The 24,903-nt window shown below is 36.5% G+C and overlaps 1 protein-coding gene and 1 long non-coding RNA gene across 5 annotated transcripts in view; one reads left to right on the plus strand and one right to left on the minus strand.

The window, feature by feature from the left end:
• LOC115493710 (uncharacterized) overlaps nt 1-24,903 on the minus strand; it is a 79,711-nt gene that overhangs the window by 19,829 nt on the left and 34,979 nt on the right. For 2 of the 4 annotated variants that reach the window (XR_005979521.2, XR_012054612.1), the window contains exons 2-4: nt 14,016-14,109; nt 8,454-8,596; nt 4,267-4,384 (exon numbers count right to left, since the gene is read on the minus strand). This is a non-coding gene — a long non-coding RNA (uncharacterized lncRNA). The remainder of the gene's footprint in view (nt 1-4,266; nt 4,385-8,453; nt 8,597-14,015; nt 14,110-24,903) is intronic. The other 2 variants (XR_005979522.2, XR_012054613.1) reach the window with 1 other exon arrangement.
• On the plus strand, nt 1,939-19,919 carry LOC100219651 (prostatic acid phosphatase). Its single transcript, XM_032746768.3, has 11 exons — nt 1,939-2,756; nt 4,013-4,108; nt 6,647-6,733; nt 7,440-7,592; nt 9,718-9,816; nt 10,911-11,006; nt 13,404-13,536; nt 14,810-14,892; nt 15,759-15,865; nt 16,389-16,558; nt 18,929-19,919. Exons 1-10 carry the CDS (start codon nt 2,643-2,645, stop codon nt 16,543-16,545), a joined length of 1,125 nt encoding a protein of 374 aa, XP_032602659.3. The 5' UTR covers nt 1,939-2,642; the 3' UTR covers nt 16,546-16,558; nt 18,929-19,919.

Consider the following 24,903-nt stretch of genomic DNA (forward strand, 5'->3'; position numbering starts at 1 on the left):
CAGTCCCACCTAAGGGGTTATTTCAGGCAGGGTTAAGAAGGGGAGGCAGGGTGGGCAGATTGAAATCCTCCTCCACCTGCCTCTTTCTCCCCACACTAATTCTACACCAGAGTCTTCTTCTAACACAGTTATCACTGTATCTTCAACCAATTCTGAACCTTCTCCACTGTCAATTGAAGAAGTAGCATCTCAAACTGCAAGTCCAATCCTACCCTGTATTTACCTACCAAGCAGATTTAACCCTACACTAAAAGTGGGGGGAGGGGGTGCACATTACAGCCTGGAAAGGATTCTTCATATTGAAATTTGGGGGTAGAGGGTCAAATTTTGTTCTTAGGATTAATAAGCTTTCAAATACAATACTAGCAGTTAAACCATGAAACTATTTTAATGCACTGGAGCATTGTTAATGAACATTTGCATTCCCTCAACAATGTCAAGGATCCAGCAGCATCTCTTAACACAGTCTTCAGATATCACAGTACAGAACACAACACAAAGCTGTACTTTTACTTGCTTAGTAATATTATGTTTATCATGATCCCATAAATATCAGGTTTATTGGTAGATAAAGGCATGTGATCTACACCTCATATATTATCCTTTGTACACCCAAAGAAGTGAGAGCGGTACAGTTATTACCTTATCATATTATTTTTATCATTATCTTCTCCTCTTCCACTTTCAGCTGTTGCTTTAACACAGCAAGCATATTAAAGAAGCAGTTACCTTGACTTTGGAACAGCTAGAGTTTACACATCTCTCACCATGGCACAGCACAGTGTTTCATTCTCTCTTTGTGACCCTCAACACAAAAAGAATTAATCAATATGGTGTACTTAAAAATAATTCCAGCCCTTTACGTGTATCTTCTCACAGAATTAGAAGAATCAAGATCAGATCAAAGGAAGTAATTATCAGCTTTAACACTAATATTTTTTCACATTTTGTTAATATTTTTACACCGATATTTACATTAATATTTTGTTGTCCACAGTAATTTTACCTTCCTAGTTACAGAAGTCACACATAAAGTGTGAGACAATGGATGCTTGAAAAGACTAAAGTTAAATCTTTCTGTGCCTGTTGTAGATCTACAGTTCTTCCCTGACATATCTACAGTATATGAAGAACCTAAATGGAGCCTTGCAATTCTGAGAACTTGCCTATTTTTTCTGAGTTGGTCTATTTAAAAATCTTGTCTTGCAGAGTAGTGTATTTTAGGAGTAGTGTCTGATGCCATGTTCTCTAGAAACAGCAAAACACAGACTCTTCAGAGAAATATTTGAGATATGATATGTACAGGCTGTGAATAGCTTTAATCAGTTGACCCATATGTCCCCCCAGGTGCCTCCAAATAAAAAAAAAAAAACAAAACATATTTCTTTCTCAATAAATGTGGGTAACTTCCCATCACATTTTTCTATTTATGAATCTCTTTAAATTGTCAGAGATAAAAGCAGAAATGAAAGTATGACCTTAGGACGTTTCACAAAAAATTTCTTTAGCTCTGACAGATGTGAAAGATACAAAATTGTTACCTCAGGAAGGAGAACTGATCCCCCTAGAGAAGTCAATATCTAATAATCACATGAAAAGTTTTATGTACCTTAAACTAGTTTGGGATTATATAACCTTTTTGGGTAGCAACATAATATTTTTTTCAGTAATTTCTTTCAAATTCTTACAGAGAGCTTTTGATGACTAAGAAATCACCCTCAAATTTAACATACTAACAGGACTTTCATTAACACATGAATGGGACTGAACATAAATCAATAACTTGCAAGATCAATCCTGTCTCTCGCAACGGTGTCTCTGAGCTAGATTTTTTTTCTTATTTAAAATATACTGGGGAAATGACAGGAACAAGTCTTGATATACGCACACTATAACAATGAGAGTGTTTGCAACAAGAGAAATTTGAAAATTTAAAATTTAACTAACTGTATGAAATTCTGGGGGATACTTCTAGAAAACAGTGTCACATACTTTGCCACTAGAGACAGTCAATTTACTAAAGAGATTAAAAGTTCATTCATATATCTTTATATTTTTTGTAATGAATTTAGGCTTATTCCTGTTCCTTTGCAACAAAACCTTCTGTTGCTTATTCCTCCTACAAACCACAGCCAAATCCAGAGAAAATCCAGAGATACTTTATAAAAGGTCATTTGTTAGCACTGCTCCTTCTTGCCTTCTAGTACAAAGTGTTCAGAGAAGACTGTGAGCACGAGGAATGCAGATGGTTTAATAGCTTTTTTGCATGCAGTAAGATACCCACAGCATTTTCATATTTGGGAAGGCTGACTGATCCATACTAAACCCTAGTTAAATAATAGAAGGAAACCTCTAGCTCTTTATATTCACCTGCCTTGCCAGGGGCAGGAATTAGAGGGCTCAGAGATTTCATTCCATGCTTTTCATGGGACATGGAAATTGAGTACAAATGAGAAATACACTTTTCATTTCATGAGTTCCCTGAAAAACACTAACCCTAGAAGGGGAGAGAGGCAACTTCACAGCCCACTCTCAGATTTCACTAAGCACAACTGACTCCACCCCTCTTAGCCATATATCTACTGTATCACCACCTCAACCAGGGACCTTGGTGTGCAAAATAGCTGAAAGCTACCCTCAGGATGAGAGCAAGGCAGCTGGTCTGTGGAATTTGGAGTCTGTGCTTCCTGTTCTGTCTTTTCTGCATCTTTCTTCACCAAACAACAGCTAAAAGAAAACTGAAGTTTGTGTCCCTAGTAAGTATGGGAAAATGAAATTTCTTCAAAACCTCTCACTTACTACTCTTTTTGTACTGTAGGGTAGGAAGGAGGGGGAACCTTTTCAAATATTTAAATGTTTCCTCCATATTCAAAATTCATTATTGCATTGCCAAAAAAAAAAAAATCTCAATTTTAAGTAAGATTTTATAATTTTGTCTCCTTTGTGCACTCCTAGATGAAGTTACTTTCAGGATGGATACAGAATACTTATTTTATTAACCCTTTTTACCATGGAAGAGTTTGCACTTTTCCAGTGGTTTCAGTGGACTAACATGCAAAGTAAATTTCAGTATATGAAACTCAAACAAGTGTACAATGACACTGAACAAGCAGCATAGAAACCAGCGCTGTGAAGTTAATGTTATTTGCAATGATTATGATGTACTATTTCTTTGCAGGAAGCTTGAATCTTATTCTGAACATTACGCACACAAATAAATAATTTATATAATTTTTTCCCTGCAGTTATTGATTTAATTTCTCCCTGTTTGGATTAAGAAATTACAATTTCTTAATTTCTAGTGTTAAAATTTAGAATCATATGGCTCATATCTATGGTAGTCATGCTGCAAAGCATACAAAGCAAAGAATTCATCAGATGAATGAAAAAATCCAATGTATTTGTATAAATAATTCTTTTATGTAAAGAAGTTCAACGTTTTCAGAGTAACACTTTAGCCTGTATTTACATATTAGATAACACTTCTATCACCTCTTGTAATGAAAAAGCCAACATATGACTTTTTAAGGCTAATTTCTGCCAAATAAGAGAACTTCACAGCAGTTCACAGAACTGTCACTTTGTGTAATACTTTGGTTTTTCCCCTTTTAATTCCAGCTTAGTTATACCACAATACTAATGTTCAAATATATCTGCAAAATTACTTACATGCTTCTTTTTGTTTTCTGTTTATTTAATTTTATGGTCTATACCTTCTAAGATACATAAAATCTCTTCAAAATATAATAGGGTATCCTGTAGTTTTTATAACTTGCAAAAATTTATTTGAGCTAATTTATTCTCAAATGCCAAAAAAACCCAGTTATATTTGTCTAAATAAATTAAACAGGAAATGTTGCTATCTAGATTTAAGGCAAGCATTATTAATATACTTAGCATCTGTCAGATACAGCACTCACTGTCATAGCATATTGCTTGTGACTACACTAATTAGTTATAATTACCACAAAAATTACCAGTAACACAAAAGCAATTTCATATGTTTTATCAGGTATTTCGCCATGGTGATCATACCCCACAGGAGTTTTTCCCAACTGATAAGCACAAAGAAATTGCAAGACAACAGGGATATGGCCAACTTACCAAGGTGAGTTTGTTTACCTGGGCCAAGAACTGAAATATTGGAAGATGTTGTGTTGATGTTTGGGGGTTGGATCTTTGCTTTTGCTTGAAGAAAGCCTTTATTAAGTTGCCACTTAAGGACAGCCAAGGAACTTAAGAGGAAACTACAGCAATAGCAGTCACTAATTTTTGATGAAACTGAGTCAGCCTGTTCTGGTCCAGTGTCAGCAGAGCTTTTTGACTGCAGACTAGGATCTTCCAGTCTAGGAGGAGCCAGGCACTGGTGACCATCTCAGCTCACCTGAAACCATACAGGAAGCTTTAATCACCAGTAGCAGAAGGTGATGGAAGTGCTTACAGACACAATCCTCCCTCAATCTCTGCTGAATAGGAGTGCTTCCTTACACATAAACTCTGAAGATCAGTACAAGCAGAAACTTTTCTTATGTTTCCAAGAAAGTTGACTTAAGACTCAGCTATTTTAGTGCAGGCATTTGTGGAATCAGCTGTTGGTGGTAATAACCAGAAGCAGCTGAAGCAACCACAGATATTGTATCTGACAGATGCTGTTCCTGCCTTGGCTGTAACTTTTATTAGCTGCCACCTCTCACAAATGAAGCCACAGGTAAACTGTACTATCAGACTGAAAGGCAATATTTGGACACTGGGTGGTTTTTCCCCTCCCACTGGCAGGACCCACTATGTCTGTGTGCTTGTGCTTCATTCCTTTTTCCCCAGATATGTTACTTGGATGGAAAAAGCTTCCAGTTATTTGCCCAGCACTCAGAACCAGGCAGTCACTCTGAAGTGGCTTAGAAGTGCCAGAAGTCTGGTTGTCCCAGACAAATGGTTACAGTCCACATGGAGGCAGACTGTGAGGTGTGTCTCTCTGTTAGGACCTTATGTGCAGTGGGTCTCTTTCTTAAAAGAACTTGCCAGGTCTCCACCAAAATCAGAATAGAATAAACTGCCTGAGGGGTTCCTCTTCCCCACTGCTCTTAGGAGGCAAAACTGGTCTCCAAAGCAAAATCAGGCCTGTTTCTGCTTATGTCAATTCCCTTGAAGAAACAGGAGTAACAGAGCAGCTTCCCAACTCAGCTATGACTCAATCACTCCATATAAATGCTATGCAAGTTCAGCAATCCATGCCAGTTTGCTCCAAGGCATAGAAGACTTCAAGACCCAGGAGTCAGGACTTAACAACATGCATGGTAGGCAAGTTGGGGCAGAAGCCTAAACCACACATATACCCTAGGAAACTGGATGCACAATTCCAGCAAGAGAAGGAGGTGATCACATGCACACACAGTGGGTCCTGAGTAACTCCTAGCTGACTTGGCTTTGAGCAGGAGTTGGACTAGAGACTTCCTGAGGCCCCTTCCAGCCTGAATTATCCCCTGATCCCACAACTTAGAAAATTGCTTTAGGAACAATGAGTAATCACTGTACTTGAGATCCCAGTGTACAGTAATGGTTACATGAGCAAAGTGGAATATGTTTAAATTTAGGCCAGGAAACACCCGGTACAAGTTAAAAGATGGCAATATACAGACTATTAGAGGGACACTGCATGTGATTGAGATGGAGTCACTACCCCGAGGGGTGTTTAAGGAAAGAGTGGAAACGGTACCTAATTCCATGGCCTCGTTGACATGGTAGCGTTAGGTAATAAGTTGGACTCAATGATCTCAGAGGTCATTTTCAACCTAACTGATTTAGTGATTCAGTGATTCACATGTCACTGACAATGTGAGTATTCACAAAATTATGTAGGTAAGTTGAAAGATCTTCAGCTACAAGCTACTAAAATGTTGGGACTGGAAAAACTTATTTTGCTTTGAGAGTAGAGAATTGTCATCAGTTTAACACAGAGCTAATATGAATTGATTCCATTTTATGGATTATTATTTAACCATTAATAAGGTCTGTGATGGTTAATGTTATTCGAAAGTGTAACAAGATTCAGTGACTGAAAGTTGGGAACATAGTCAGGTGTGAATCAAAAATCACATCTTTCAGACTATTGATAAAAATTAGCTATTGCAGCAAAATGCCCTAAGGCTTGGAGGACTTTTACTTCGAGACTTCTGTTCTGAAAAACTAGATCTTTCCCAGGCTAAAACTGTAGCCCCCATAAGGAGTCACTGGTAATACTCCATGAGATTCATATCCTGGATGTGTCTCCATGGACAGGTGGCTGTTCTGTCTGCACTCCCAGTTAATCAGCTCTGAGACAGCAATAGAGTAGAAAGTAGACAGATGGTGTTGGAACATCTCTATGCCTGCTTTAAGTCTCACTAGCTCAGATAAACATACACATAGCTTTCTACCAAGCAAAATACAAAACTGCATCCACCAGGAGTCATATCTAACATTATCCAATACCATACATGCAGCAACTTCAATACTTTTTTTTCTCGTGTCTTCTTTCCTAATTCAATTTGAAAAAAAAAAAGTCTTTATTAAAATAATATCAAATATTATTGCATTATTTTTTTTGGTTGTAGAAATAGATGCATAGCACATTTCTTTAACCTCTTATGCTCTTTTGTTAATTCTACAGCTTGGCATACAACAACAGTATGAGCTTGGCCAGTACATGCGGAGGAGATACTCTCATTTCCTGAGCGTTGTATACAAGCAGTGTGAGGCAAGTACTGGATCTGGGCAGGAAGATGTCTTTCATGGTTGTTAATGGGACTTCCTGGATGTGTAAGAGTCTAAATCTGGTGCAGTTGGAGAAAATTTAATATCAATTGAAGTTAATGTCATTCCAAAGTATCCCTGAAATTGTAGTTCAGTTTTTTTCCTGATGGTTAACTGAAAACTACATGAAAGGCCTTTCAGGCTGCCCATCAGGTTCAGCTCCCTCACTGCTGTATGGGAAATCCTCTATGCCAAATACCTCCAATGCTCCACTTCCACACGGAATGCAGATACAACTCAGTTCTCATTTAGGTTTCAGCTTTTCTGTACACATAGAGGGTCAAATAGAGTCAATCTCATGCTGTCTACTAGGATTTCTAAGATGTTACCCTGCTTGCAGCTCAGTTGGCCAACAAAATTTTATTCCAGCTGTAGTCTTTCTCCCTCCTCCTTCTTTCTCATAATCCTTCATGCCACTCTTTTTAATGACAACTTCCCCAGTACCAACCCCTTTTTTTCCTACCAAGAAGACAATAAAGTAAACTTAATGAAAGAAATTACCATCCAAAATGTCTCTTTTTCTTTTTCTTTTTCTTTTTCTTTTTCTTTTTCTTTTTCTTTTTCTTTTTCTTTTTCTTTTTCTTTTTCTTTTTCTTTTTCTTTTTCTTTTTCTTTTTCTTTTTCTTTTTCTTTTCTTTTTCTTCCTTCAGATTTATGTTCAAAGCACTGACTGTGATCACACTCTTATGAGTGCTCAGGCAAGTCTTGCTGGACTGTACCCGCCAACACAGGATCAGATTTGGAACCCCAGAATCCTTTGGCAGCCAATTCCAGTTCACACAATGCCACTGTCACAGGACAATGTGAGTATAAACTAGGGGCATCTGCTTCCCCTTGATCATTACTAAAGTGCATAGGATATGAGATGAAGGTGCAGCAAAAGGTGCATGATAAAAGTAATGAAAAGATCATTGCTACAAGCATCGTGTAGAAAGGCCTAATAAGCTGAATAGAAGTGTTGGCAAGTATTTCCACAGGAATGGACAGAAACATGATCTTAACAAAAGAGGAAGGAAAATGGGAGTACTGGGTATAGAGAAAAAGAGTTAATTTATAAGGTGCGTAAATCACTGTAGAAGTAGATTAGTCCTAAATTTAACGCAAACATGACTTTCTTTGTGTGAGAAGAGAAAACATACTTAATCTCACTGGTGCTTCAGTATTGCTTAGTCCACAGCCACAGAAAAGACAAAAGAGTCATTCTGAGACTTACATTATGGTGAGAATTGAGTTACAGGATTATTTTTCATGCACTTTGCAGGTCAATGCATGTACTCCAAGGATTGGTGAGAAAAGTAAAAGGGGAAAGAAAGGAGGACTCAGAGCTTTAAGCATGAGTTCATAGGGCAATGTATTTTTTAATATTCCTTCCTTCAGCTCCTCACTTTGGAGTTGTAAGGAATCCTGTGGATAGCAGCTCTGTAGCCTGCATATACTTGTCCTATATAGGAAAGCTGTGCAGCTGACTGGAGCTGGAATCTTCTGTGTGTGGAAAATCTATGCTAAATGTTAAGATCAGGAGTGTGCAGCAGGAGTCTCGGTTTGTGAGAGCAGGTTTGCTCATGTGATGCAAGATAAATTGTGTGGGCTTTACAAGTCTAGATAGCACAGTCTGTGATGATAAGGGAATCACGTCAGATAGGTCATGGAGCAATGGTTCTCACCTCGGGGTGATGAGAGCATGAAGATGGAAGGTGTGGAGACATGTCTTCCTCTTCACACACACAGCCAAGCACAGTCAGGAGCTGCTTCTGACACTGTCACAGGTCCCCACCTGTGACATATCCCAGCAGACAGTCAAGAATACCTGGCCAAAATCAACACAGATGGCAAACTCAGCAAGCAGGTGCTGCACCTCATTCACATCTAGGGGAGCAAGTAAGTTTATTCAAACAAATCATAAAGCCATTAACACATGCACAATTTTCATACTTTTTTCAACTATTTGTGTTTTGACTTTATTTAACTTTACTAATTATACAGGCTAAAACTTAGACCACACGCATCCTACAACACAAAACATGTGCCCATCATTAATTGGTGAAATCATGCCTGTTCATTCACAAATACCTTCCTATCTTGTGGAATACATAGACTGTATTTCTAAAAAGATTGAGGAACTGCTGTGAAGCATTCCAAGCTAATTTCCCTTCAAATCTCTCAAGTTCTTTTCAAAGTTATTTTAATATTGGGACTATATAGATTGAGCTACATTACTGGGAAAAGGACAAAAAAAGTACATTAGGGAAAAGCACTAATATCAGTGTCAAACTTAAAAATTTGTTTAACATTTAACACAGAAAATGAGAATAAACTCAATTTAACTAGCATATATAAATATTAATTAAATAACAAGTTCTGAAGTTATTCCAGTCATATGTAACCTTCATATATCTCAGATTAACAAAAGACAAAACCGAGTTACAGAAAGTTCACAAGTTTCTACAATTTAGCTGAACTAAATGAAGCTGTGTTAAATAGACTCAATACAGCTGAGTATGCACAAAGTCTCCTATTTCAGTCCAGCTGCTACTTTGTAATTTGTTGTAAAAATGCGATGGTGTGTTTAAAGAAAGACCGAACACAATGAATTAAATCATCCCTGGAGAAGCTAGAGAACAAAGGAGTTCATGTGGGCTTGTCATAGTCTTCTGTCAAAGGACAAATTTCATCTTGTGTAAGTGAATCCTTTAACTTTGAACTACTGCAGCTATTACTCCTCTGAACGTTTAAAGATTATTTTGTATGTAGTCATCAGTATTACTCCTAGAGTCCTGAAGATGAATATCCTTGAAACTACGTTGCTAAATTATTTTTCAGCTTGTCCTAACTAGTGCAGCCAATCAGAACAGCAATTCTGCAAGGGTATATTGAATTGCAGAACAAGATGCACCTTGCCTAACTAGGATTTTGCAATTTTCTTTCCAGTTGCTATACATGCCTTTCTCACACTGCCCAAAATACAAGGAGCTTCTGAGAGAAACCTTTGCAACTAGAGATTTCCAAAGGCAATTCAAGCACTACAAGGTAAAGTATTTTCAGTTCTGGAAATCCAGTTAAAGTGTACCACTTCTTCAATATTATTATTTTTAAAACATATGGGTTTTAAAAATATCAGTTAATATGCTTCTTTCAGATCTCTAATCTTCGCAGTGGGTGTAGACAACATACCTAAAAAACAATTATAACATTACAGACCCAGCTGGACTGGGCTATTCCCAACAATTGAAAATGGCAAGTCACAGAAAAGATAAAATATTGACCTACTTGCAACAACTTAGTTTCTAGGAGACTAGACAAAACAAAAACTCAGATAAAATCAGTTTCAATGCCCCTTAAATTATTCCAATAGCTCTCTCTGTTTACTCCCATGTAAAGCAACTCCTCTGACATCTCTGCCTATATAAATCTGCAAGTTCAGATTAATTTTCTCAGCTCAATTTCCAGAATTTCTACAACAGTCTCAGTGTTTTTCGCAACTACCTATTCACGTTTCCCACCCAAAATCTTAATTCAGGTGTTCTCTTATGTTTTGTGGCTGTCTTCATATGGTATCCTTTCCTTTCTTTCTCCACCATGAAAACCTTTGCATGACTATATAACCACATGTTTATTCTGCTGCAACCTTCTTCTTCAAAAGTGTTATCAAAAGGACACTGCGAACCTCACCTGTTTTTATATTATCTTTCACCACTGACCTCAATCATCCATTTGTGGCTCTGCATCTGGGTATTATATGCAAGTAATCACAATTCCCATTTCATCAAATATACATCATACGTCTCCTCCTGAGTACCACTATCAGAATAATTATCACACTTCCTTTAAGTACTTCTTGGATTTCTGCCAGACTTCTTCATATATCTGTGCTCCCTCTACTTCCTTCTAAACCTTTCCACCAAGCATAAACAATCACCATACTTCAAATCTGAACTAAAATCACCAACCTTGTCTAAATGAATAGGCCAAATTCTCTTACATCTAGGCAATGGTTCATTGCTTTAGTGCAAAGTGCAGACTGTCTTCTTTCTAAAAATTTCTATGTACTAGTATGGCAGTGTGTAGCAATCTTGTAAACATGCCTTCAGTACTACAAGTTTGGTGTTTTCTTTGTATTCCAGCAATTTCTGAAGTTTCTAGCCACTCATACGGGATATCCATTGAAGAAGTTGACTAGTGAAAGGATTTGGAAGCTCTCTGACACTTTACAGTATGAGGTAAATAGAATCAAAGAGTCATTTAGGTTGAAAAATACCCTTAAGATCTTTGAGTCCAATAGAAATTCCTACACTTCCTTCAACCTGGTATTTTTATTTGGTTTAATTTTTTACCATAAGTCATAAAAAGATCACAGATCTATTTTTCAAAATTTTTTAAAACATGGACTATTTTCAGCTTCTTTCTCAGAAACACTCACTTAATGTCAAACTTACAACTGAAAATCCTGCAAACACTCTATGTGTGAGGCTGCTCTGGGTCATCCACCACTATAAGGAACACAAACTAGTGGACTTTCATTTCAAGATCCAGTCAGTGACTGCATAATAGAGAATTAGGCAAAAGCATACCTTTGGATAAAATTGTCTTGTAACTCCCCCAGACCCCACTAGGAGATACACAGGGATGAGAATATGTTGCTGGCAAAGAAACATAAGCATCCTTCCACAAAGATTTTATGCAAACTGTAAAAGCAACAGAAGCCATTATTTGTACATGGCCAGTAGTGGACGAGTATTTTCAGGAGTTAAGCAGCCATTGGAATGACACAAATTGCTATTTGTGCAAGTTTGGGTGCTTGTTCTAAGCAAAGGTATCACAAAAGAGCATGGATTGTATAACAAAAGGGGCATTATTGTGCCAAACTGGCATGGGCATCTGGGTTCCACAGTCTGGAAATATCGTGATTTGAAAAAATCCTAACTGCCTTTAATTTAGCAAGAAGTCCCACTTCAAAGTCTAGACTTACCTCAGCTGACACAAAATTGCAGAATCTTGTGTTAAAAAAGTCATTTTTTAAGGCATCTTTTGCTACCTTGGTGCATAACTATTTATAAACTTAAATATTAATGATAAATTGGTCACCAGTGTTGGGATATTAGTGACGGAGTTTTAAGGTGGATTTCAGAAGCAACATGTAATAATTTACATGGTGTGATATTAATGAATTTACCTTCATACCTGCAGTTTTTGCAAAACTCCAACTTTGATCAAAGCAGACTTGATCAGAATGTTATCCAGGGCCTTAAGTTAAATGATATGTTAACATGTTGGGACATAATTTCGGTGAGGTCACCCTTCCATGTTTTCCAAATGCAGGACCACAACATTCTATTTCAATTGTTAAATCATACCAACAGTCTGTCTAATTTGTCATCAGACAAATATGCAAAACTCACAGCTCCCATCAAGAATCTAGCTAAATGCTGGAATTAAAAAAAAAAAAAAAAAGTAAAAAAATTAAATTGTGGTTTTCCTCCTAGTGTTACATTTGATGAGCCTTGGTCTTTGATACCACCGACTGAGGACTCTGAGGGTATCAGTTAAGACATCTGCCAGAAAAGCCTCTCTCATTTTTCAAGCATACAGAGAGAGAGTGCTTACACAGTTTTTTAGTACAATTCATGAAACCACAGTAGCACACATCTCTCTGTGTTTGTTACTTTCAGCTAAGTGTTATCTGACTTTGAGGTAACTTGGAGGCTGAGGTGTTTGCCTATCTTAAATAGCGTGCAACCATCCAATTCTTTCCCTAAGACATAAATCACACCTATTAAAAGAGAAATGGATAACATTGTGATCTGAGCTGGTTTAACCTAGCACGTTCTATTGTTTTCTTGTTTAAACAAACTCTTGAAGTAGTTGACGTTTTCCTTTGAGCTCACTTGTTACAGGAACACTCCTTTTGGTGAGCTCAGTCCAAAGGTTACATTGCTCTAAGGGAAAGTTACCAACCTTGTTTAAACAGGAATTCAGGGTAGTGCAAACCAGGAGTGTTGTGCATATCTTCCCTTCTCACAATTGTGATCACTAATATACCTTGGACTGCATCCCCAAGGAAAGACCAATCCATTCCACTTTAGCTTGAGGACCGTGACAGTATCTAATAGACCATAATAGGTACAAATTTCATTTATATCTCATCCTTATATATCTACCCCATACTTTGTACATCCATACTACCGCTATACATATTCCTATTTGATCTCTGTATTCCTGTTACACCTGAAAGCTACCAGCCCTTAAAATACTGATATTTAAATGGGATTTGTTTCAGTAAAAATATATCCCACCACATGACTGAAAAATCCATATAGTGATTTTTTTCACCTTACAACAATACCAGTTGCTTTTTGCATAATTTTAGTATTATTAATAAGTATTCCTCTTCTTATTGAAAACTGCCCTTCAAATTTCTTCCAAGCATTATGATGCTATAAATAGGAATGCTACAGCTGTCTAAATGCAAAATACAGTCATCGTTTTATTACAATGAGAAAATGTTATTGGAGTGAAACATTCAGAATTTGTTCTGAGAAGTATTTTGTGCCAGAATAAATAGCAGTTAGCAGTAGGAATCGGTAAGAAAATCACCATGTTTTCTTTCTTTACTGTAGGATATTAACAATTACACACTACCTGTTTGGGCTACTCATGGTGTCAGGACCAAGCTGATAAAGCTGTCAGAATTGTTATTGCAGGCGGAATTTGGGTTCCACAAACAAATACAAAAATCACGTTTACAGGGAGGTAAGCTGAATTCTTACCCCATTTAAATTCTTACCCCATTTAAAACCAAAAGTAGGGTGGGAAAGACGAAAGGGTATATGACGAACAATGCTGCTGATTCTATGGTAGAACAGTGAAAGATGCCATTATGGGGATATTGGTGGGCAGCACTGAAAGGTTTTGATTAATGGGGAGGGAGATGGTGAGCATATGAATCATGAATATCCCAATCTAACATTGTAATTGAGGTATCATTTAGATTACACTGTGTAAGAAATAACATACAGATTCTTGTTGAATTGAATCAAGTCTGAACTTAGAGAAAGTCTCCATGTGTACCTTACTTAAAAAATATTATTTGTAGTGATGTCCAGAATGGTGACTTTATTGCCTAAGTCTTCATATTCCATCACTGAGAGTCCTAAAATGAGATTATTAAACTGCTTCTAAACCTTACTCTGCCCAGAAAACAATGGCAGAAATTTGAAAGCATTTTATACCTTTTTTATCATTTATTCTCCTCCATTCATCCACTGTCATCTTTTGAGCCTCCCTTGTGTTTTATATGGGCAGTGTACAGGCAGGATCTGTGAGCTAGGAAGACAAATGAACATATAAGCATGAATTAATTTATTGCATTTTTCAAAGCTCCAACTTGCAAAACCTGGCACAAAGTTTAAACCTCTGACCTTGCTTTACTAACAGTTGCTATTAAAAATGTGCCAGAAGCTAAAGACTAATTCTGTCTAATTTGCTAGCTGGTGCAGTTCTATCTACTTTTAGGATTTTAACTTGTCAACATGCCAACCTTATATTAACATATTAGTGCAGCCATTGATTTAAATCAAGTAGTTTGTCTTACAATTTTTCGGCAGTTAACATTAACAAAATGCAGGCAACCACACAATTTATAAAGCCCCAAGTCAAGAGGATATGCTCTTTCTTTTTTCTCTGGAAAGCAGGAAATCACTCGAGCTATACAGACAACAGGGTAGCATTCATTACTGTGCTCTTTTTGCACTGTTCTGCTGGCACAAAGTAAGTGTGATTGCACTGTCTGAAGCTGTTGAGGCCATTAGGGATCCCCAAAACATTTTACACAGAAGTAAAATAGGCCCACTGTTCATTTGAAAGATACTGTCACTATTAATCAAGGCTCTCCACACAAATTACCTGTTAAGTCAATTGAATAAATCTGGTGCACTTAGTGACAGATTGCTCAAATGGCAACAATCGATACAGATGTTAACACAAACATCTCTTTCATTGTCACTGCTTCCCCATTTTCTTGCAGGAATTCTTTTAAAAACTGTTTTAAAGCATATCTTAGATGCTAGAAAGCCTTCATACCATCAAAAAATGGTTATGTACTCCACGGTGAGTTCTTTCTGTTTCTCTTGTGTTTCCTGTCTGCAGTTATTAAATGCAGTGAAAGCCATGAAATTTTATTTCCTTCATGAAATACAGCTACAAGCATTTTTTAATTTGGTTAACCTTAAACATCCTCAGATTTAAAAAAAATTTAATGAACAGATACTACTTTGAAACCTGAAACATTCCACTTTCCACTGAATGTCATGGTTTTTTCATTGTAATAATGTTTTGATTGAGCAGGGAACTGGAAAAATCATGCCTTATGTTTTATTAAACCTGGATCACAAAGTTAATTTAAAACAAAATCTCCTTCGTGCAAGTCATCTTTTTCAAGTGCATATGGGAAAAAAATTAAGTTACAGTTACTTTAGAAGGCCTTATGAAGGTAGTAACTCAATTGTGATCCTATATTTTTGTTTAGAATGTACAAATGCTGTCATTGGAGGAGGAAATTTTTGGATTGCTCTCACTAAAAAGCTCTTGTTTCTAAACTGCATTTATATCATTACCTATGGGGTATATATCAGCTAAAGAGCTCACTGATTTGATCTCAAATGCTGTTTACTTAACAGGCAAAACCACTAGTTCTTTTAAAAGAAGTTTTAACAGTTCCTATTAATTTTGTAAGAGCTGCAAGTAACTAAGACTTCTTAAATATTTACGTATGTGCATACTTTATATATGCAGGACTTCAGCTTCCATAGCCATAAAGGGACAATATTTGCTCAACAGTGCAGAGGGCAAGTCCTAATGAGGCTATAATGAGGTTAATGTTGAGTGGACAGATAATGTGCAGAAATATTGTTAAATAATAGGTTCATGTAATCATTTTCAACAGACCTTTAATTAAAGGTTTCCTCTGTTCACAGCATGCAGCCACCATCGCTGCCTTACAGATGGCACTCAATGTCTTCAATGGGAAATTGCCTCCTCACAGTGCCTGCCATTTTTTTGAACTTTACCAGGAAAAAAACGGGCAAGTATCTGCAAGCTGTACTGCTAACATGTACTTTTTCTAAAAAGGAATTTTCTGATATCCAAGGCTAATTAAATTAGATACCTGAGGTTCACTATTCAGGAAAATATTACACATTGATTTTAATTATTGTAATTGCATTCAGTTTAGTAGTCAGTAGCAGAATAAGCCAGAAAACCATATATATATATATATATGAATATATACATATATGAATATATATATATACATATGTGTGTATATATATATATATATATATATTACAATTATGAAATAGTTTACTCCATCCTTTTTATTTATTTAACTCTTTAGCAAAGATGACAAACTACATGAAATTGGTGTTGACTGTTGCTTAAAAACTTCTCTTCAGAGTATTAATTATATTAGTAAATCATAAGCATATTAGCAACCAGACAAAAGAGCTGGCTAAAAGTTTGTCCCCAAGTACAATAACTGCAGCATGGAAAGGCTGTGTGGTTTTGCACACCTCACTTTATTCTGACCCCTCTGTATTTTGAAACAGGCAATACACCATAGAAATGTACTACCGGAATAATTCCTTGAGGGAGCCTCACCCCCTCACCCTCCCTGGCTGCAAATTTCGCTGTCCTCTGGAGAGATTTACTCATCTGGTCTCTCCCATCCTCATACACTATTGGACAAGAGAATGTAGAATTTAGGACATCAAAAGAGGTAAGTTAAGTGCTTTGGGTACATGTACCCAAAAGTAAAGTCAGGATTACATCTTGAGCCAACAGCTCATTTGAAGTGACAATCATTTTCATAAGGGTCTGCTATGAAATGAAAAATATGCAGATCCAGGAAAAGAGAATTGTACCCATGGCTGTCATTCCTACTCCATCAATACACTTATCTATTCTAGACCAACTTTCTAGTAAAATGAAATCAAAGCTGATCTGAATTTAGGGTGCTGTTTTTCATGTGAGGTTTTTTGTTTTGGTTTGGTTTAGTACAGTCAAAAAGACCTTCAGTTACTGAAAAACTACATATAAAGACACTGACTTAAAACAGTCGCCTTTTCTTCTCTAAATGTAGAATGTTTGTCCAAGTTGATTAACAATACTCAACAATTATGTATTCTCTTGATTTTAGCAGGCATTCAGAGATCAAAACAGATGAATATTGAATAGTACACCAGATTGGTACTTACCAGAATGTCAAAAGTATACAGACACACATTGGTATACTAACTCATTCCCTCATAGGAAAGCAGAAAATGACATTGTCTGTCTTTTATCTAGCTCTATATTACTTAAGGGAAATGAAAACTTAAGAAACCTGACTTTTCTAATGTTCAAATATTGTACCCAACATTGAAAAATCCCATATGGCTTTCTGAATCACTGATCTCAAGAAGAATTTGAATCATTGTATATTATAAGAATACAGACCAGCCAACTCATCTTGAAAATAATTTCCTGCTAAATATCTTGAATCCATTAATAGAGTGGAGATAGTCTGGCCAGAATACACAAAAAATTAGCAAGTAATGATTCACTAAACAAATTTCTTCACTACAGTCATTGCTCACAAATTCTCAGGAAATTATCACATTTAATTGCAAAAAGTAATTTGGCAGAGGAAGGGGAAGGTTTTTTCTGATGAGTTTTTTTCCAGCCACATTAATAACACAGTCATGGAGGATAATGATAAAAACTTCGTATTTATATTGTGGTGCTTGATAATCTAAGATTTGTGGAAATTAATCCCCCTCCTTCACAAAGCAAACTGTGTAACTGATCAGAAAAATAAATGAAAAAAATGATAATATATCAACATTTTATAATTATAAAGGTACAAATATTTAGCGTTTAAGTTTAACACAAAGGCTGTACTTTGCTTCAATCATCACATTTTGCTGAAGTAGAAGTTAGATGATGTTCAGGTATTTTACACCAAATCCAGCATCACTGATTTTATTAGCAACCCTGAGTGCTGAAAACACAAAAGGACCACAAAAGAGGTTATAACCAAACCTGATACTCCAATAAAAATGTTTTCCATATTGTCATATAAAAATTTGTCATTTTACACTATTTTATCCTGGTTCAGAATGGACCTGTTGTAGCCATATCCTATTTTTTTTTTTTAAACTAATTGAGGAAACATTAATTTCACTTTTCCTGCAGGCAATTTTAGATTCTCTGCTGTGCATGAGTGGCACTTGGGAAAAGGCCAAGGCACACTGATGCACAGGCTGCGCAGTGCAGCACACTGACAGACTGCCCTGTGCTAAACCACTGTACACTAACAATTCTCAGTGAATGCAGACAGCCTGGAACAGTTGATTTTTAACACCAGAAAGCTAAATTAAGGAGAAGAGTGATGCACAGTTTACAGGTCACAATTACACTTGACACAGACAGCTGCAAAATCCCTGATTTCAGCTGTTTCCAACTCTTTCAAAAATCATCTCAACAACCTTTGTTTGCTAATGCATATGTTATTAATTTGATTATACATGCATGAAAGCATTTTATGAAGCTCATAAATGTTATTTAAAAAAATAAAATTCAGGAGTGTGACTGAGTGCAAAAGTGCAATTTATATAGATAATTATTCTACACGGAGACTCCAGTTCACAAACATACAGATGTTTCTATAAGAAGCTTAATTGAAGTTTTATGGAGAGGATTTATGCCCCCACTACAAGAAAATAAAGGGGTTAGGCAAGTATTGTTATTATAGGTCACACAATACAATAGCAGTATTTAAGAATGTTTTAAATCAGACTTAAATTCCTCCACATCTCAATAACCATAGGGTGAAACATAGGCAATTACTAAAGCTCAGCATATTTGGGAAGGAGGTAAAACTGTGAGCTCTTCCTGTGCTCTTTTTGGTGCTCAGGAAGTTTTCAGCATGGATTGACACAACATTTCAACAGATTTTTCCTAATCCCATTAAAACAGGAACAAATGTGTTAACTCCTCTCCACTTAGTCTGAACTGCTTACTTGTTGAGGTACTATCAACAGGTTTGCCATGCTTTTGGAGAATGCCATATGCTAAGTATGCATCTCTCTTTTTGTCTTATCTTTAGGTGTTCCCTCCACTATCTTCAGTGTGGTTCACTTTATGAAAGAACTCTTCCCACACTGTGATATGACTGTGGTCCAACATTTCTCTTTAAATTCCATCAGCATGACCAACTGAGTCTCCTCATCTCTACTAAAAGAAAACATTCCTTAATACTACAAAAATTATAGAAAGCAAGGACTTTTTCTTCATGAATATTTGCTTTACTTTATCACCTGGTAAAACCCAAGTGCAATATGAAACCAGTGGAATTTTTCAAGACCTATTCTTTCCAATGGGACTTTGTCAGAACTAATTCAACTATGCAATGATAGTTAGAGTGTTTTAAAGGGTTACAGCCTTGATTTACAGCAAAATTGGAAAATATGTCTGAAGGAGTGTTGCCCTCTTTTGAAGAATGAGACAAGAACTTCGAGAATTGGTGACAGAAACAATGCTTCGAATGGAGACCCTAAAAGAAGGAGTCATTCCACTGTCCTTAGAATTTATTTTAATTAAGAAGCAATGAATCATTTTACACAAACAGATCTCAGAAACCACAAGAATTAGGATAATGCCTGCTTAATTATCAAAGGGATTTTTTTCTTCTTCTTTTCTCTGCCTTTTACATGCACAAATCTCTACACAGGAGGAAGATGAGAGTTGTGGAAAACTTGGACTGTGAATCTAGACCTTAAAGGGGCATAAAAACAGCCAGGCTATCTACCATGAAACACCTAGCAACAACTGGGTGACCTAACAAGGCCTTCAGATATTCTTTCCAAAAAGAGAGTAAAGCCAAGCATTAATTTTGGAAGAAAAATAATTTTTTGTTTCAAATAGCTTTTTTAAAATTTTCTTTTGGTTATGTTACCTTGATTGTATATTCTGATCTGATCATATAAAGTCTGTTCTTCTGGGAAAATGTATGTAGACACTGTTCTTGACATGAACAAAAAATGGCAATGCAAAATAAAAAAAAAATCAGAGCTGCATGCTCATTAAAACATGCAGAATATGTTGGGCAATACTTCACTATTTATGTTTTCTAATATTGCTATTGCAAAACCAGCTTGTTTCCTTACTCCAAAAGCTGGATCAGAACAATCAGATGCAACTAATTTCTGAAAAGAGTGGATATGTCCTTGCTTGGAGAACTAGGATCTCTTTATTTGTTTGTTTTCTCACAGTGGAGAGGACCTTTTGTCAACAGTCTTATTGCACACAGATATTTTCAAACAGAACTAGAGGAACAGCTGAGGTGCAGAAGATTTCACCATTCTGGTTTCTTTTCCTCAGATCAGGCTTTTAAAATGGATGCTAAACCTAAAATGTATATTCTATACAGCATAAGCAGATAACTGCCACTCCACAAGATAAAAATGAATCAAAATAATAAAAATATCCCTTTTCTGTCCAAAAATAATCTAAATTTCAGAATACTCACTGTAAATGCCCTATTCTCTTCTCAGCAGGTCCCAATTTCTGTTCATCTTAAGCCACCATAGGAAATATAGTTCTCCAGGAAAGCTGTAGTTAGATTTCCAGTCAAAAAAATGCAACCCCTTTTACCATAACATCCAAACAATGGTAAAAATGTTTTCTGACAACATGAGACTACCAGTTCTACCTGCTTCTTAATGCAAAGAAGAGCAAGCTTGATTATTCTGTATTACCTTAATGTCCCATAATAGACACCAGAAGAAAGTCTTCCCAGGTCTGGCAGCCCTCACAGGAGAGTTAGTGCAAGCTCTTTAAGTTATTCATCTCAAAACCATGCTGATGATCATCACACCTCCCTTCTTAAGAAGTAATTAAAAAAAACCTGCTAGACAAAAGCAAACAGAAAGGAAAAGCCAAGACTCCATCTTTACCAGTGTTAGACTTCTAACAGATTGTAGCCTTGGCTGTCAAAACCAAATTTCTAGGCACTTTCTCTTATCAGCCTGTTCCCGTTTCTTCTTTTTTTGAACTTGTGCCAAATTGTGGTGCTCGAGTTGCTTTTAACATTTTGTTTGCCAGATGTTTAGAAGTGAAAGCTCAAGAGCTGTAAAGGACAAGTTTCATGCTTGCCCAACAAAGGTAAGGGTAACTCTTCTGTTAGTTTCATGAACTGGACAATGCCTACATAGAAAATGTAATAGAGACCGGAGACATTCTTCATTATTCTTTTTAGTCTCCAGTTCCCAGTTCCTCCCCTCCTTCCTAACCCAAATCCACGACTCAAAACTTTCAAAACTGCATGAAGACCCTTTACCCCAGAGATTTGTCTGGTTTGGGGAATCATGGGCCTGGATAGACCCTGGCCTCAGCACTTCAGTTCAGTTATAGAAGTGCATCCTATGTGAGGTCACTGCTTACAGTACAACAATGTAAGTTCCCCCTTTTCTGTCACATGTTCAGACAATGTCTTCTTCCATGCCACATGCCCCAGTGTATATACCTTGAATAATCTAATTTCTGCTGAGCAAAAATAAATTTCAAATTTAATTTACAAATTAAGACATTTCTAAATAATTTTATTCCCCCTAGCCCTGTTGAACCTAAACCCCATCACACACATTCTTTGTAATGTTTTTTGTTATTAAGACTATCGCTGTAGAAACACAGAAAGTAAGATTTCCTTTATACCTTGCTAACTCAGAGGGAATATAAGCATCAATGTTTATAAAGGCTGGAACATAAAACCCAGATCTGTTGTAGGAATATAAATTTGAATGTCAGTGAATAAATAATAAACTGCACTAAATTATGTTTTCCTACAACTTCAGCAGCTGATTTAATTTGAAAAATTTGTCTTAGTGTCTTTTGCAGGCATGAAGTCATAAACAGGTTCATTTCAGTTCCTCTTAAAGAAGAAGTGAGCAAAAACCCCATGCAGTTTAGCTTTGGAATTATTTAGATAATTTATTTTTAAAATATGTTGCAAAAGCAGGATCACCTGGATATGCAACTCCCTCTCTTCTTTCACAAGCAATGCCTAGACAGACCGTCATATTTTAAAGAAGACTTGCTTCAATAACCTGAATAGTCATAGATTCTGTAATATAGCTGGAAATAACTTGTGATCACTATTTTTCCTTTCATGTGTGGAAGCAGTGTCAGCAAAATGGGGAATGAACAACAGAAAAGCAACAGTAATTTTGTGCTGCCTGGGAAAGCTGGCACTGGACAGCCTGAACTATCATTTTCATTAATTTCATCACCTCTGTTTCTCTTTGGGTTATTTACTGAACTGACTATCAAAAATGAATGCAAGAAGAAAAACCCAAAACAACCCATACTCTGATCAAATTAATCAATTAATTTAGATTTGTTTCATAAACTAGAAGTAGGTTTTCTTCTTTTTCTTTGATGTTCATAATACTTACCCAAGATGTGGCAGACACAAGTTCAAAGCCCTCCTTTTGCAAAAGGATTTTTCTCCACCTCTTCCAGAAAATAAAATCACCACCAAACTTCAGAGTTTCAGAGGGGAAAGAGAAGAGGAATAGTGCTTTCTGTCTCTTACTTATTTGTTGTTCACTTTTTTTTTTTTTGCAAAACCTGCAAATTAGGTTTCCCTTGTCTCAGGCAAACATCTTAATCTCATAAGATCAATAAGAATTTTTCTGAGTGCTCTGTAACCAGGTGCATATTGCAAACTTGGGACAACTAAGAAATTATTAGAACAAAGTGAATAGACAGTGAGTAGATATTTTCTTCCCCCCACCTGCCTTAGATTAGTAACTTAGGGCTTAGGACATTTTTCTTTGTAGTGTAAGATAAAGGTTCATGTTCTGTCAGCAGTACAAATAAGTTAATTCTTTCTGTGTCACAAATTAACTCCCTTGTCCCTTCTTACTCCCCACAACTCGGTGAAAACACCCCCACACGGGGCTATGAGACAGTCTCGTTTATGTGTTTCAGAATGGTGCTTGGAAAATGTTTCACTTCGTTTACTGAAATAAAATATTTTCTTTCCCTTTTTCAGCTCAAAAAAGTGCTGATCTGCACATGCAGTCAGTAGCAGGACCTGATCTGTTTCCCTAGGTGAGCAGCCTGGTACATGAGTGCTGGCAGCAGTTTCATACCTGGTGCTTTGACTGCAGTGACTTCCACCCTTTCAGGTGTAGGTTGTGCTCCACCAGCAGCAGTGGTTACCTCAGGTAACCCTCATGTACAATAAAGCACAGGGTCTTTTGCAACCAGCCACTTCAAAGGAAATCAAGGCTTCAGCAAGCCTTTAAGATAGGTACGTGTGCTTAAAATTTATAATTGTGTTTAATTCTACTTGATGCCATAATGTCATAATTAGAACTTATGACAATAAGCCAAATTAATATAAACGTGATTTAAATTGTTTAGGTTCGCTTGCATTATAATGCTTCAGCAACCATAAATAGATTAAGAAGGACTTTTTAAATTATTATTATTATTTTGAAGCAATTTTTCCTGAAAAGTGCCAGGATTTAGTTACTGCAGAATATGCTGAGTTTATACTTGCCAAATGCTCAGTAGAAATGGAGATAATTCCAGAAATGCACAGAAATTTCCAAATTGAATACATACTACCAACATACTTACAGATTGCATACAGGATTCCTACATGACTCTATCTTAACCAGTATGGCACATAAGTGGAGATATTTTTCCATTTTGGAATGTGTAAACATTTACTTAAGTTGTTGTGGTACCTATTATTTTGAGCACAAAATACTCTCCCTAACGAAGTATACGTGCCAACGGAAGAGTGAAACCACAGAAATCACTACTACTTACCATATCCTTGGTCTTGTGTTGAAATATCATTTTTAAGAGACATTAGCAAAGATTTGCTATAAAATATCATTGTCAAATATTTTTTAACATTCTTGAATGATGCCATCCAGAATCCCCCTCTTCATGACAATAAAATTGAGTTCAGGTCCTAAAGTGAAGTTATTAAAATGGTTCCATAATAGTGAGATTACAGTGGCCATAGTAATTCATCAATTAAACACAATAAACCAGCAAATCTTATAAAAATGAATCAGTTATGAATTTTGTGGTAAGGTCATAAGAAGGATAAGAAAAGATTCCAAGAACCAACAGTGATTCTTGACCAAATATCTTTGGAACCACGTATTATATTGATTAAAAAAGTAGGGGATCCATTCTTGAGTTTTGAGACATATTAAAGTATTCTCACAGTCTGTTTTATGACTTACACTCTCAAATAATGAAGATGATCAGCTTATGTTTGTTTTCAGAAAGACAATGATTATATATTTTTGAAGTATAGATAACTCTCATACACCTTTTGCACAGGCAAAAGTCACACCAGGAGAGATCAAAAAGGAGGGTGGGGACATAACAGTGGAGGACGAAAGAAGTCCAGCTGCTGAAGACTGGGAATGGACTGAGAAGACAGACAGGAAAGTTTGGGAGCTGTCATACTCCTCTCATCTGGTCCCATCCATCAGAAAATGTGGATAAATAAGGACATGCACACAACTCAGAGGAGAGGATACCTGAGGCTTAGGGGGCTTTAGGGCCTTAAAGATGGAATTGCTGGTAAATGGTGAAGCACCTGTTGCAGAAAATGCTGCTGCAGAGAGCTCAGCAGAAGACCCTGAGACAGGTTTGGGTACAGTAGGAATGGAATGACAATCACAAAGGACCTAAAGTTTTAGCATTTAGAGAACTCTACTTATAGATCTCTGTGAACTAATTCATTACTCAAAAAGTGCTTATGAAATCGACTCTACAGGTATTGTTCTTCATTATTTTATAGAGAGAAAGTCAGCAGAGACAAGCTGAGCAATCTCCCCAAAGCCACTGAGCTACTGTAAGAAAGAATGCTTTTAATCAGTAAAAATAAAAATGTGAGATCCAGGACTTGTCCACAAGAAATTCCTTAAAGACTCCAGGCCAAAAAAGATCTCAACATGAGCAGTTCCAAAGGGGAAGTATAGGAATACTCTAAGGGAAAAGAAAAATAACACACAAAAATTGAAGAGCAAATAACTGCCCAGCAAG

Source organism: Taeniopygia guttata, chromosome 2 (genome assembly GCF_048771995.1).
Source record: "Taeniopygia guttata chromosome 2, bTaeGut7.mat, whole genome shotgun sequence".
NCBI classification, from domain to species: Eukaryota; Metazoa; Chordata; class Aves; order Passeriformes; family Estrildidae; genus Taeniopygia; species Taeniopygia guttata.